The 14,085-nt window shown below is 43.4% G+C and overlaps 1 protein-coding gene across 47 annotated transcripts in view; it reads left to right on the top strand.

The window, feature by feature from the left end:
- Nucleotides 1–14,085, top strand: part of AFDN (afadin, adherens junction formation factor) — a 138,523-nt gene that overhangs the window by 99,321 nt on the left and 25,117 nt on the right. For all 47 annotated transcript variants that reach the window (XM_072766178.1, XM_072766039.1, XM_072765989.1 and 44 more), the window contains one exon: nt 13,822–13,887. In XM_072766178.1, the coding sequence (XP_072622279.1) occupies nt 13,822–13,887 (66 nt within the window). The remainder of the gene's footprint in view (nt 1–13,821; nt 13,888–14,085) is intronic.

The following is a 14,085-nucleotide window of genomic DNA, read 5'->3' as shown; positions in this document are numbered from 1 at the left end:
TGGTGTATAGGTTGAATAGAAGAACCTGAGACCATAGGTGTGATTCCAGCTGAAATCAGCTGGCCGAGGCGAGCCTTTGTAGGTGTGGATGGAAGGGGGTTGCTAGCATGGGGTCACCCAAGATGGGCCAGAAGAGGGTAGGTCCAGAGCCTGGTAGTACAGCTCATAGTCCAGAGTTCCTTACATCTGTTAAGGGTCATGCACATGGGCCGTATTTTCAGACTGTCCTAATTTAATAATTTACAACTCAAAACATTTGGAAATATGAATGGAAAGGTATTAGACATGGACTATTTTCTGTTTACCATTTGAATCAGATGCTCATTTTTAGGGAAAAAAAATACTCGGATGATACATTACCTGGCTGTACTAAGATATACAGGAAAGCTCTAACGTGCATGTTTTCTGGTGTGTGTGTATTCATATACACATTTTCTTTCCAATACTCGTTGGAATATTAAGTACTAACCTCTGGGGTGGCAGGGCCACCATTTATTAGCACCTCCATCTTTTCTAGCTTAAAAAGTTATGCTCTCTCTTAGTAGAGAACTACCTATTTTCTGAAGATTCAAGTCTGATTTACGTAAGCATCTTTGATCCTTTCCCTAGTACCTGGTGATGTGTAAAGGACAGGCGTGTACCCAGTGAGGCCCACATGAGCACCCCTGCCCTCCCCTTAGGCCTCTGTTCTTGCCAGGCAGCCAGGTATCAGTGGGCGGTTAGAACCAGGTGATGGGCTGAAGTTACAGTCACGCCTTGATTCCCATACCTGTGCCCGTGGGTGAGCAGGGGAGGGAGGGCACTGGCCAAAGGCCTCTGGTCTCCCCCAGGACTGCTTCCTGCTAAGGGTCTAATGACGGGCAGTGGGGAGAGTCCACTTACTGCCAGGTGGCATCCCTCCATCTTCCTGTAGACTGGGGCAGGAGAAGGAGTGAGAAAGCAGTGAGTGAGTGTGGAGGACAGGACCTCAACTGAGGCCTGTGAGGAGGTCTCTACATGGCGGTGCTCAGCCAGGACCAGTGATGACAGCTGGTCTAGGGGCCTTCTCCCCCGCCCCCACCCTGTGCTGGCCACAGAGCTGTGCTCATGTCCTCTCGACCAGCTCTTCACCCCCACCTCTGCTGACTGTATTCTGTTCGTATATGCTTTCCTGCAGGGAAGTTTGGGGAAGTTTGGGGAAGACCCTGTTCTTTCTGTAATGAGGAGGAAGTATTTTGCTATAAAAATGGAAATGACTCTGAAATCCTTGCTATCTATCACAGAAGTATTTGTAACTTGTGGTCAGAAATCATGGTAGCACGGTGGTGACTGACTGCTCTTAGCCTCACGTAAGTTGGAAACACGGAGGATTTAGTTTCAGGCTACATGGTGGTCTTAAGAGGAGGTCTTTGTTGTTTCACTAATACTAGAATAAACTCAGTGTGAAAGTAGTAGCTAATTGTTAGGGTGACATTTATTCTAAGAGAGTACTGAATGCCTGTTGTGTGAAAATAGAGTATAATTTTCACTTCTTAGCCTTTCAGTCTCTAGGTTTCTTTTGGTGTACTGACATGTTAAAAAAAGAGATTTGAAGAAAAAACTGGAAAATACCAGTTTTAGTATTTGTAATTTGGATGTAGGATGATACAGTTGGGGCTTCATGGGGAATAGGAACAACACAGGGAGTTAGAAATTGTAAAGATCACCTTTTTACCACCTGAAGCTGGTGTGGAGAGCACAGCTCCTGTCACATCCGCGGCAGGCTAGCCGATGCCTGATTCTTGAAAAAAGTGTGCTCTCCTTCCTGCCCCCTTCTGCGTGGCTCCTGCCACAGGCCTCCCCTCAGAGTCGAGAACCCGAGGCAGGGAGCACCTGGTGTGTCTCTGCCCTCATCTCACGCACACCCCTTGCTCTCGCCCTCTCTCTTTTTCTCTTGCTCTCCTGTGCACGCGTGCTCTCCCCTCTCGCTCTCTGTCTCTCTCTCTTTCTTTCATGGGCGCTCTCCCTCTCTTTCTCTCGTACTCTCTCTCTGTCGCACTCTCTCTCTGTCTCTCGCAGTAGGCCCCGTGAGGGTAAGCTGGGAAGGTAGCGTTCTCGCCAACATCTCTGGGATTTCCACTCTTATTGTTTCTGGTCTTTTTAAATGCTTTCCACAGGGAAAGTATGAAGTTATACTAGAAAAAAAAGTAATGATACACATTTCTTGAAGAGATTCCAGATTTGATGTTAAGGTGATTAATTTATCAGTTTATCCAGTGGATTTAATACAACTTGAGTGTATACTTGGCTCTTGTGCCCTTTCTCCCACTGAGAACATCTTTATCAGTAAATACCCTGATCACTTGAGGGGTGAGGCAAAGAACATCCCAATGAGTGAATGACATCAAGAGGTCATTATTTATTCAGGGATACGTGTTGGATGTCTAAACGCCTCAGGAGAAGGGAGATCAGTGAAGGCCTTCCTGAGGAAATGCCTTTTAGGCTGAAACTTCAAGGGTGCCTGCGTGTTAGCCAGGTGGAGGATGGTGGGCAGAGAATTTCAGAAGAGGAGCGCCAGGCGAAGGCGCAGCCTGGTATCTGGAGCACAGGAAGCATGGCAGAGGTGCATCTGGGAGAAAGGGCATGAGTCCCTGTCACCCATAGCAGCGTTGGCATACTTTGCCTACAAGGGGCTGGATGGCAAGTATTCTCTGCTTTGTGGGCCGTGGGGCCTCTGCTGCGGCCACGAGCTTGTGTGGCCTCAGCGGGAACACAGCCGTAGGGCAGTGGCCAGTGAGGGCATTTGGCTGTGTCCCAGAGGAACTAAGAGTCCCTGACATCTTGACGGGGTTGTGCATTTACTGTAGGTCAGGGAGTAGCCATTGGAGGGGTTCACATAGTGTAAGGGGATCAGAGTGAGGTTTTGAAAGTTTATTGTTCGTCCTTTGAGCCTGCAAGTTTGAGGGGCTCAGAAGCACCAACAGAAGGACCAATAGTAATTAAGCTATTAGGTACCAGTGGAAGGTGGTAGAGGCTCGGCCTGGGAAGCAGCAGCAGAGGTGGGCGGTCCACTGGCTGGAGGCAGGTAGAGCACCACGTTCACTGGGGTCAGGCACTTTGTCTTGTTCACTGCTAAGGGTTAACAGTTTCTGATGCATCATAGGTGCTAATCCATATTCGTTGAATAGTAATTTTCCATGCAAACAATGAATTGGCTGTAGTGGGTGACAGAGAAACAGTAGAATGTACCAGGGTTCTGTCTTCAGCTGTTGAGCATGTGGAAGTGGCTTCCACGAAAGCAGGGCTGGGGGCAGGGGAGAGATTTGGGCAGCAAGAGGGTCAAGTGTTCAGTTTTGAACATGCTGCATTTGAGATCTGGGATGCCTGTGGAGCCAGGCAAGTGGATATGTTGTGCAGCAGACAGTTGAGTATATGGGTATGGAAGTCGGGGAGTGAGAGCCAGAGATGCTCAGAGAAAGGAACTCACAGAATATGGTCTAGAATATGGTCAGTACTGGACAGTGTGCCACTTTAAGAATGAACAGGGCATCGGTGCCTAGTCTTGAAATGAGACCCGAATCTTGCAGTTCCCTTGTATATCCTCTTGCTTCACACAACCTGTTTTTCCCCAATTTCTTTGTAATGTCTTTGTCATTAGGAAAGGAATGTTCAGCAATAAAAGAAGTCCTTTAATTTATACACTTTTGCTAAAACAACACCGTAGCTGATACATAGCGTGGGTCTACATAAATTATAACAATAGAACAGATTTATTTTGGAGATTTCAAGAATGTATGTGAAGCACAAGGCAGGCCAGTGCCGGGGCGAAGGGTGGGGAAGGGTTTCAGCATGACTGGGAGACTGGGAGTTGTCCCTTCCGTCCTGCCCTGGCACAGCTCAGGTCCTTCGGCAGTCTGATGCCGTGGGATGCCTGAGCTCCGGGGAGATCTTGCGTGTGCGCCGCACGGTGCTGTCTGTCATCTTGTTCCCTGATTGCTGCTGGAGCCTGGATGCCCCACCGGCTGGCTTTACCCTCAGTAACGCTTACTTGTGTCTGTGGATTTTGTTTTCTCTTTAAGCTGTTGTGGTCTTTGTATCTGGCCCAGTCTTTTTTTTTGATTTTTTTTTTTTTTTTCCTAATTAGTGTGTGGCTAGCTGCTGTGAGCCTGGACGATGTTTTGATGTTAAGCTCCCTGACGCCCCTTCCACATTGCGGTTCAGTTTTATGAAATCCAGATGATTTGGAACAGTATGTGTGTGCAGTTTACTTCTTTAAAACATTGCTTTTGGGGAAGTTTAGTATGCTCCTTCTTACTCATCTGTGGGACAATACGGTGCTTCCTGTTTAATTTGGATTTTTAAAATACAAACAATTCCCTCTTTATTTTTCTAGCTCTTTTTAAAGTTTAATAAAGTACAAAATGAACAAAAATCAGAGCTGACTGGTTACGTAAGAGCTTGAATGTGGCACTGGCTCCAGTCCGTGCTGATAAATGCCATACAGTGTCCCGACGTCCAGCTCAGACTTGTGCCGACCCGGGTCCTGAAAGACCAGCTGTGTGGGTTGCTGTTGAGAACCAGGGAAGCACACAGTTGTTTTTTCCTCAGTTGGAGAAGTTGCTGTAGTCCTGAGATCAGAATGTGGTTCTCTGTTGTCGGAAGAACAGGATCGGTGGTGAGTTTCTTTAGGGTGTCGTTGTGGATGTGGATGTTCTTGTGCAAACTCTGAGCTGTGATCCTTCCAAGAATGCTGCTGCTTCCATTAGAACTTGTTTAAACCTGCCAATAATTAACTTGCTCATGAGGCAACCATTTACTGTAGCTTGTGATTCCACACCCAGGGGTTTGTTGTTATATTTTAATGTTGCACATTCTTTAAGTTCATAAAAAATAAAAGGTTCCTATACCCTTTTTGCACAAGGAAGAACCCCATAAATTTTCTCCTGCTGATCACAGTGTGGTGAAAATTGCTTGAAATAATACCGACTGCCGTTGTATAACTTACTGAGATTAAGTGGTGTAACTTCTCGTGGGCACTTTGGGTGGCTTTTACTGTCTCTAAAACCCATTTTTGCTAAAAGTGAATCTAAAAATCATCATTTTAAAGGTACTTAGGATATATTATCATTTTATTTAAAAATGAATAGTTGAGTAGTATCTTAAAAATGTGTTAGTCTGTTCTTTTGGACTCTGCTGATTTTAAGTTTTTAAATCTTAATTAGCTTTAAACACAAAAAAGATTCACGTGCCTTACAAAAGAGATGGTGCAAACAGTGTTTATTAACATAACATGTTCTCACTGTTTGAAAAGTAAAATCTGGACGTGAACTACAATTAAGTCCCTTGAAGAATTTGAGACTTTCATTCTTAATTTTCTTTAATGTCCTTATTGTGACCACCACATGGGAAAGACCTAGTCGGAAAGATGAAGTCAGGAGCTTCTTGGTTCCTTTTTAAAATCATTTTCAAAGTATCCAGTGCGACTGCATTTCTTCCATGGAAGTGCCAGAAATAATTTTCCATTAAGTGGAATGAAATGACTAGTGCCCTCCATGGCTGTTCATGAATTTGGAAATGACGTTTTATATTTTCATTCTAAAAGTAAAATAGCATCCTGGGTTTTGGCACCAAATTAAATAAATACATACATACATACATACATACATACATACATACATATAAACAAAATAGCAAATTATATAAAAGAATAATTTTTTGCCTTCTTATACTAATGGTCTAAGTGCTAATTTCTTGGATTGATGGGATTACTGAGTTTTGTTACAGCACTGACGTAACGTAATAGGAACATGAAGTGTTAATACTCCCACACCGTGGGACTCTTGGTAAGAAGTGATCTTTCTGTGGCTTGCTGGACACAGGGAATCACTGGTGGAGCACCAGGTCTGAGGAGGGTTCAGACTGCCTCAGCCTCCCCTGCCCACTCTCAGCGGGCCGGGGAGTCAGGACACACCCCTGCAGGGGCCAGTCCCCGCATGAGCAGTGCTTCTACAGAAGCCAGGAGCTCGCCTGCGTTGGTCTCACTCCTTTCACACCCAGAGGCACTGTGAGAACCTTGGGAAAGCCCTGCTCTCCACACACACACACCACGTGTTGCGTGCAGTTTCTGGGGATCCACGGGCCTCCTACAGCCTCTCCAAGGGACCCAACTTAAGAATCCCCACCCCCCCATTCAGGTCATTTCCTTTGTTTTATAAAGAGGGAAACAATAGATGTGATGTGTTCGTCTTGTGTGTGATGCTCAAAGGACGTGAACAGGGCTGGACCTGGGGCCTGGCTCACAGGAGCCACGCGGGGACTTGCAGATGGCACCGCACCTGTCAGGGAGCACCTGGCGTGAACTTTCGGTGTCTTTGAGGGTAGAATGTATATCAAGAATGAGTTTTATTTCAGAATTAAGGTAACTCCTACGAAGAAGAGAGCTTTGCAGTGTTTTTAAAACCCTTGTCTGAATTTTGATAGTTTATGAATGAGAACTTGTTTGGTGAGAAGTAAAGCAGTTTCCGACACTGAGAGGAGCACGTGGCAGAGTGTTGTACTGACAGCCTGATGAGTTTTCAATACTGCTGAGCTCTGAAGTCCCCCAGCCCACTATTGTTCTGGAACCTTCAGTAAAGGGCCCGGACTGTGTCTCCAGCCCTGGGAACAATAGGCTTGACTCTGTGCCTGCATATCTTCCTTCCTCCTGCTGCCTTTTTTTTTTTTTTTTTCTGGATTGTGTTTAATGATGTTTTCATGCTGTTCGTCATCTCTCCTCCCCCACACATTCAGTGTGCCACGGAGCGTGGGAGGTGGAGGTTCCTCCTGACGGAGTTTCTGTGCCCGAGGTGAGCGGACCTCACCCTCCGGCTTCCCACAGGTGCACGAGCAGGCGCCCAGACCAGCTGTCTGTCCATCTGTCCGGAGCCTCCTGGCCCCTGCAGACGGTTGTCGCCCGGGCGCGCGGCTCGTGTCTTGAGAGTCCTGGGCAGAGTCGGGCGCCTGGCAACTGAGGCCTCTCTGCCTCCATCGGTGCAGCCGGGAGCCTATTTCGGTAACTTACTGCCAGCCTTCCTCTGCCCCTTTCCCCAAGTAAAGCCCGGGACGCTCTCGCTAACCCGTCCCCTGCTGCCCTGTCCTCCTCTTGTGCAGTAATGCCACCTCCCTCCTAACCCCTTCTTTCCCTTTTCAAGGAGAAAGCAAACTCAAGATGCGCTTTAACCTTAAATGCTGAGACCACACATGTAGTGCTCTCTGTTACTCCGTTTTCATTGCTTTTCTAAGGACTGAGGATCTGGCTCTCTGCTTTTTTTTGTCCAGCTTGGCTGGTGCAACTCGGTCACCACTGACCACTCTCTAGGAGTCTGGAGTGACTTTGGAGAGGGCAGGCACCACACAGCAGCCCGGGTACTGTACCACCATATTCTTCCCCCAGGTGTCTTCAGAAAGGACAATGTGTTTTTGACATTTAAAACTTTGCTTCTCATTAGTTTAATTAAACTCTAAAATTGTATTTAGTGTAATTCATAATCCCTGATGCCTTTGGAATATATAACTGCTTTTCAGGATCCCCTTTTTAGAAGGGAATTTGAGGGGCACCTGGATGGCCCAGTTGGTTAAGTGTCTGCCTCCGGCTCAGGTGATGATCTCGGGGTCCTGGAATGGAGCCCCACATTGGGCTCCCTGCTCAGCGGGGCACCTGCTTCCCTCTCTCCCTCTGCCCCTCACCCTGCTGTGCACTCAATCAAGTGTTCTCTCTCTCTCTCTCTCTCTCTCCAATTAATAAATAAGATCTTTTTTAAAATTGAAAAATAAAAGAGAAGTTGATTTTAAATAGGTAATGGATAATTCTAGATGATCCAGCTTATTAATCTTTTAATTTTACAAATAAGAGACTAAAAATACAGTAATATCTTCAAATGCCAGTTTAGGTAGCTTTAAACAAGTAATTCTTAAAGTTATTTAGCTTTTATGTGTTAATGATTGTGGTTACTCCTCCCATGGTTGGAAACCAGGGTGCATAACGTTATATATTATATTGTGGTAAAATCTGTTTTTTTACCTGGTTATCTGCCTAATTGTAAATTTATTGCTAGTACCTGTGCTTACTAATAATGTATAGTATGAAAAGTCTGTAGTTTTGGAGTAGTGTTGTCCAATAGAATGTGTGCACCACCAAGGTAATTTTAAATACTGTATTAGCTAAATAAGAAAAAAAATAATGTTTTGTTTTATACAATGTATCCGAAATGTTATGATTCCAACATGTAGTGAATGCAAGTAATTAATGAGATATTTCAGGTCCTTTATTCCATAAAAAAGCTTTTATATCTGGGTATAATTTGTACTTAACACATTTCAGTTTGTACAAGCCACATTTCAGCCACATATTCAGTATAGCTACATGTGGCTTATGGCTGCCGTATCTGACAGCAGTTTTATAGTGTCTAATACCATTCCACCAACATTTGAAAAGCTGTTTCTTTATATTTCCGTAATTGGCTTCAGTTAATGTTTATATTGCTCATATTTACGTTATTTTACTGACAGATGTGTTACATTGGTACTTAGCAGCAAAACACTCCTGGACCCATTCTCCTGTCTTAATTAGAAAAGAAGTAGACTTAGGGTGCTTGGGGGACTCTGTCCCAGGGTGAAGCATATGCCTTCAGCTCAGGTCATGATGTCTGGGTCCTGGGACCGAGTCCCCCATCGGGCTCCCTGCTGCCCTCTGCTTGGTGTCTGTCTGTCTCCCTCTCTCTCTCTCTGCCCCCCTTCCTCAAATAAGTAAATAATATCTTAAAAAAAAAAAAAAAAAGAATGGATTTGCCATACAAATGCAGTTTTCCTAGGCTAGGTTAGTGTGTGCATTATTATTCAGAAATAAGACATAAGTGATTAGATGTTGCTAAAATTTTGTTTTATACAGTTTTTATCATAATGTATAATATTCTTATTTTTATTCAGATGAAGTGGGGCAGGTAGTGAGAGCTCTGTAATGTTAAGGAGTTCTTGTAGGTTGACAAATGGTAAGTTTGCCTGGGTGCTCACAAGAGCTGACCTGGCCCCAATTGGAGCGACAGTTAGCAGGGGCAAAGCAGCACCTCCATGCCCTTCTGTCCAGCCTATCAAGGTAGACATTCCAGACCAGGGCTGCTGTGGCCAGATGGAGACAGTGGGTCCCTTAGAGTCAGTCCAAGAGATGTGCTATTTTGGGTTGAAAGTAACTACCCATATTGTGTGTGTGTGTGTGTGTGTAGTTAGAAATTCCTTAGACTTCTTTGATTTCTGAGTATCTGTCTGTAATTTTGTTTTTCTAAAATAATTACCAGTAGAACTGGTAATTTCTCTGTGTAACAGTTGTACTTGCAGTTTTTTATGGCCGGTTTATGCCTGTGCAAATGAAGTTGCAAATGAAGTATAGATGGGATTCAAATAAGCAGAGGTGGGAAGGGACCAGAGTGGAAGGAGCGAAGGGAGTTCCAGTGGAGTAGGTCACTAAAGAGAATGTGTTTACAGAAAGGTAAAAGGTTAGCAGGATGGCAACCTGTTTATAGAAATTTAAGCAGTGAATCTTTTAGATAAAGAATATTTCTAGGTAAGTAGTGCAAGGTTGACACTACACTAGTAGGATTCAAATATCAATGAAAGCTTGGATACTTCTTTAGAATATTCTAGATCTACATTCTTCACTGGTATATCACTATATATATATATATATATATATATATATATATATAGATAGATAATGTATTTCATCATTCACCATCAGTGACCTAATTAAAGTCCATTGTATGACCAACCTTAAAAGGATCTTTTAGAAGCCTATTGGGTGTTTGGAATTGAGTTCTCTAATGATTGTCTTGTAATTCCTAAGACAAAGACCTCCTTTTCTGACTAGGAAATGCATGGATAAATTGAACTTGGAATTAAAGATGTGATTGTAGCTTAGAACATAGATAAATTCCATCATGTGAGAAGATAGTAGCATCTGTTAAATACTGTGCCTTTCTCATCATCCATACCTGACAGTAATGGAGTGCTTCTTCCAAAACAATACATGTAGTGCTGTAGTCAGAAATGCTGAGGGTTCCCAACTTTATAAACTAGTGAAGTTTCAGTGTTACCAGTGTTTGTTACCAGTTCAGTGTGTGATGGCTGCATCTGCTGCTTCCTAACCCACTAATCCTAACGTGTCCATTCAGTAAGATTCTGGACTGTCTCATGGTAGGTTTGAGAGTAGAGAGTTGACCATATAGGAGTAGCAGAGAAGGCAGCGACCAGGGAATGGAACTGGAACTGGGGGGAGAGCCGCCCATACTATCACACAGTTGGAACACAGGACAGAGTAACCATCTGGGGCATAGAGATGAGGAAGAGCTTCTATTGTGCAGATGTTGGGAAGGTCTATGGCTTGGTGAATGGTGGCTGGTGAGCCCAGGAATTGAATGACAAAAGCATTTTGGCAGACGCATTGCATCAGACATTTTGTGTGGAAAGTACAACATAAACAAGGGCCAGAACACGGAAACAGGATGGAATGGGGTCATGGGAAGGACGATCTGGATCGGGCCCCGTATATCATGAGAGGGGCTCAGAGGGTGTGGTGCTTGGGGAGGCCGGCAGGATAGCCACAAGGAGTGCTTGCCAGGACTGTTGTGAGATTTACACTGGAAATTTGAAGGTGTGACGATCACGATGTTGTCCAGTGTCTACACTACATCATCAGTTGTACTTGAATATGTAAACTTAGACTTTGTAAACATCACATCACATTGCATGAAGGATATGAAACTGCCTATCTAAAGGTGCTACAGGGTTTCGGGATATTCACTTATTGTTTGCCATTCATATGGAGTTTCCCATATGTAAGTATGTATTAGTTCTCTAAAATGTAAAATGGTCGTGGGATATGGGGCCTGGTGGCTCCCTTCGGGGGTGTGATTCCTCCTCTAAACGAGGAGGCTAAAAGCATAAAGGGACATAGCACCAAAGCTACTATTCATGGTGAGGGTAGAACCATCCCCCTCTTCTCAGAGTGAGAATTGTGATAAAGAAGCTAACCGATGGGCAAAAGAGAGTGTGAGAGCAGGGCCTTGGTGTAGGGAGAAGCAAAATTGTATTTTTGTCTTTTTCTTTTATCATTCTATTTTGTTATTTTAGAAAGAAAAAGAGTTCTCTTACAGTTTGTCTAAATGTTATTTTTTCCATTATTAATAGTAATCTTTTCTTATAAAGAATATCAGGAAGGGAGAGGTCTTGGTTTATTATTTTAGAATGCATATATTTGGTATTTAATTTTTTATTTCACTGTTACTAAAAGTATTATTATTATTGGTAAACATTTTTCTTTTCAAATATGGAAGTAATTGAGTATCTTCTGATAAGGACAATTTTTATAATCTGTACTGCATCCTGAAGATGTCAGTGCCCACCATTGACATTGAAACTGTATCCTGAGACGCCACGAGCATTGCTTCTCCCTAGCCCGATGGAGAACTCCGGAAACAGGTGGCTATGCTTTTAGAGCCTTTGAGGAAACAATCTGGCCTCAGGTGTTAGGTGTAAGGAAATACCATGTACCATTTACAGAAAAGGAAAAGGGGGATTTTCAGTGCCCCAGTCAAAATTACTAGACAGGTACAGAGAAGACTGCTCTGGAATGTAAGCTTTGTGAGGGAAGGGGGCATTTGTCTCGTTCATGGATGTACGTACAGGGCTTAGGACAGTGTAAGGAGGCATTCAGTGACTATTTGTTGAGTGAGATTGTCATTTAAACATCTGAGTTGTTGGGGGTGCCTGGGGTCTCAGTGGTTGAGCATCTGCCTTCATTCAGCTCAGATCATGATCCCAGGATGCTGGGATCAAGTTCCACGTCAGAGTCCCTGCTCAGTGGGAAGCCTGTGTTTCCCCCTGCTTTTGTGCACATTCTCTCTCTCTCTCTCTCTCGCTCGCTCTCTCAAACAAAAAAATAAAATCTTTAAAAAAATAAACAGCTGAGTTGTTGAATTAGTCAATCACAGATTACATAAAAGTATAGAATATATGGGGAAAATGATTTAATTAGATGACATGTGAGGGAATTCCCTGTACCTTGTAACAGATAGGGTTGGGGGTGGAGGCTGCCTTAGAAGTAATTTCCCTGAGTGCATATTAGGTCCCTGGGTTCAAAGAAACCCAGCATTGGCCTGAGTGAAGTTGGGTCAGAGGTTTATCTGTTGTTTTTTTGCTAAGTGATGTGCTAAAATATAGAAAAGTCATCATTTATTGAGGGCCTACTATATATATTTTTTATTGTGACATTTCAAATTTACAAAAAAGTACAAGCTTCCCCAACTGTCTCAGGGCTTTTTGTTGCTTGTATGTGTGTGGCTGAAGGACCAGGTACAGGTCACAGGTTGTCCTGCTATATTGGAAGTGCTGGATGATTTCTGCAGGGCAGGCATCTGTATGGGAGGCAGTTGGATGTCTGGCGCTGTGCAGAGCTGTAGCAAGGGGACTCGGGAGTTGTCCGGGTACAGACAGATGGACACCGAGGAACCCATGGGAGTGGAGGGATGGAAAAATGGAGACCAGTGGGGAGCTGCCACAGAGGAGACTTGATTTTTATCTTGTAGACAACTTATAAATTCAGCTCACAGATAATGTAACCACATGAAATTTGAAGCATACTGTTTCCTGAAGTGGAGTTGTTTTATTAAATTGAGACATTTTATACCATTTTTTATAACGAGATACATAATAGATGGTTTTAGTCCAAAACAGTGGCTCATGCTAGACTTGCCCTGAGGGGAGAGTGGGGATGGCCTCAGCCATGCTTGGCAGCCAGACTGTCCCGCCAGACCTGCTCTGTGAGCGAGAGGGTGAAGAGTTCTCAAGTAGAAATGATGTGCTTCCAGAGCGTTGTAGAAAATCTCTTTCAATTAAGTCATTTATTGAAATCATGGTCTTTACAACTCTCTGTGATACCTTTATATTTTTGCTTTTATGACACAATACTTTGTAACTGTTGAAGTTACCCTGAGCTAAGGAACATGTATTCCGTTATGGAACATTGGTAGTAGTAATAAAAGTGAGATTCCACGCATGCCATTGCTTCCTTAGGTTGTTCCGATAATTATCCACATTTGATGTTTAGGTTGCAGTTGTAATATCCAAGTAGAACATTGGTGATTTCTGTACAAGAGTTGCATGTGTTCCTTAAACCAGCTTCACAGAAGTTTCTTGTCCTCTGGTGATAGAACATGAAATACAGCTGGTGTGTATCCATGTGGATTGGGACTCCTGGCTTCGGTGTTCACCTCAAGTTATAGTGCGTGACGTTTACATTGAATCTATACAGAGGACTTTCTACATACTGTTCTAGGACTACCTGAGTCCCCCTTCCTGTACACCACAAGATGTTTCCTCTTGTTTTAAATTTTAAAATATAGCTTTGGAAAGAATAAGGGGATATACGTAAATATTGGAATATAAAAACACTAGTAAATGACTTTTACATTAAAGTGATTAATAGTGTATTAATACATCACGAGGGTAGCTTTAGCTCACTTAGGGCTCTCAGAACTTATGTTGAATTTCCTTTAGGATTCCAGGTCTTTGTCTTCTCATCAGCTGGTTTTTTAATTGATTTTTCAGGAGTACTTTTCGTTCATTTAGAAACATAAAATACGTACACTTCCTGTTCCTTCCTTTATATTTACCAAATAGAGTATTGATTTTTTTAGTACTAATTTTCATGTGAAACCAAAAATCAGGACTTGTGTTGCAATTATCCTTGTGCAAATTTTATTTTTCTTTTTATTTTACTGAGTATTGTGTTTTTTTACTATGCATTGTCAAGCAGTGTTTCCTTTTTTTGCTCAGGGTGCTGGTCAAGATAAACTTGGAATCTATGTCAAGTCTGTTGTAAAAGGCGGTGCTGCGGATGTGGTTAGTATCATTTTTAAAGTTGTAAGTTTTCAGTATGTCTTATTCAACAGATGGCCTGCAGTGTGCCCACGGATGCTTGTAGTCCTAGCACACCGTGTACACTGCTTGCTGACATACAAATGTGAGCTTCCTTACTATTGACTTTCCCCTTCCACCTCTTGCCCTTGGCTGTCCCTACCGCCCAAAATACGTGCCACC

This window comes from Vulpes vulpes, chromosome 1 (assembly GCF_048418805.1).
Source record: "Vulpes vulpes isolate BD-2025 chromosome 1, VulVul3, whole genome shotgun sequence".
Classification (NCBI taxonomy): Eukaryota; Metazoa; Chordata; class Mammalia; order Carnivora; family Canidae; genus Vulpes; species Vulpes vulpes.
This window is presented reverse-complemented; position numbering and strand designations above follow the sequence as displayed.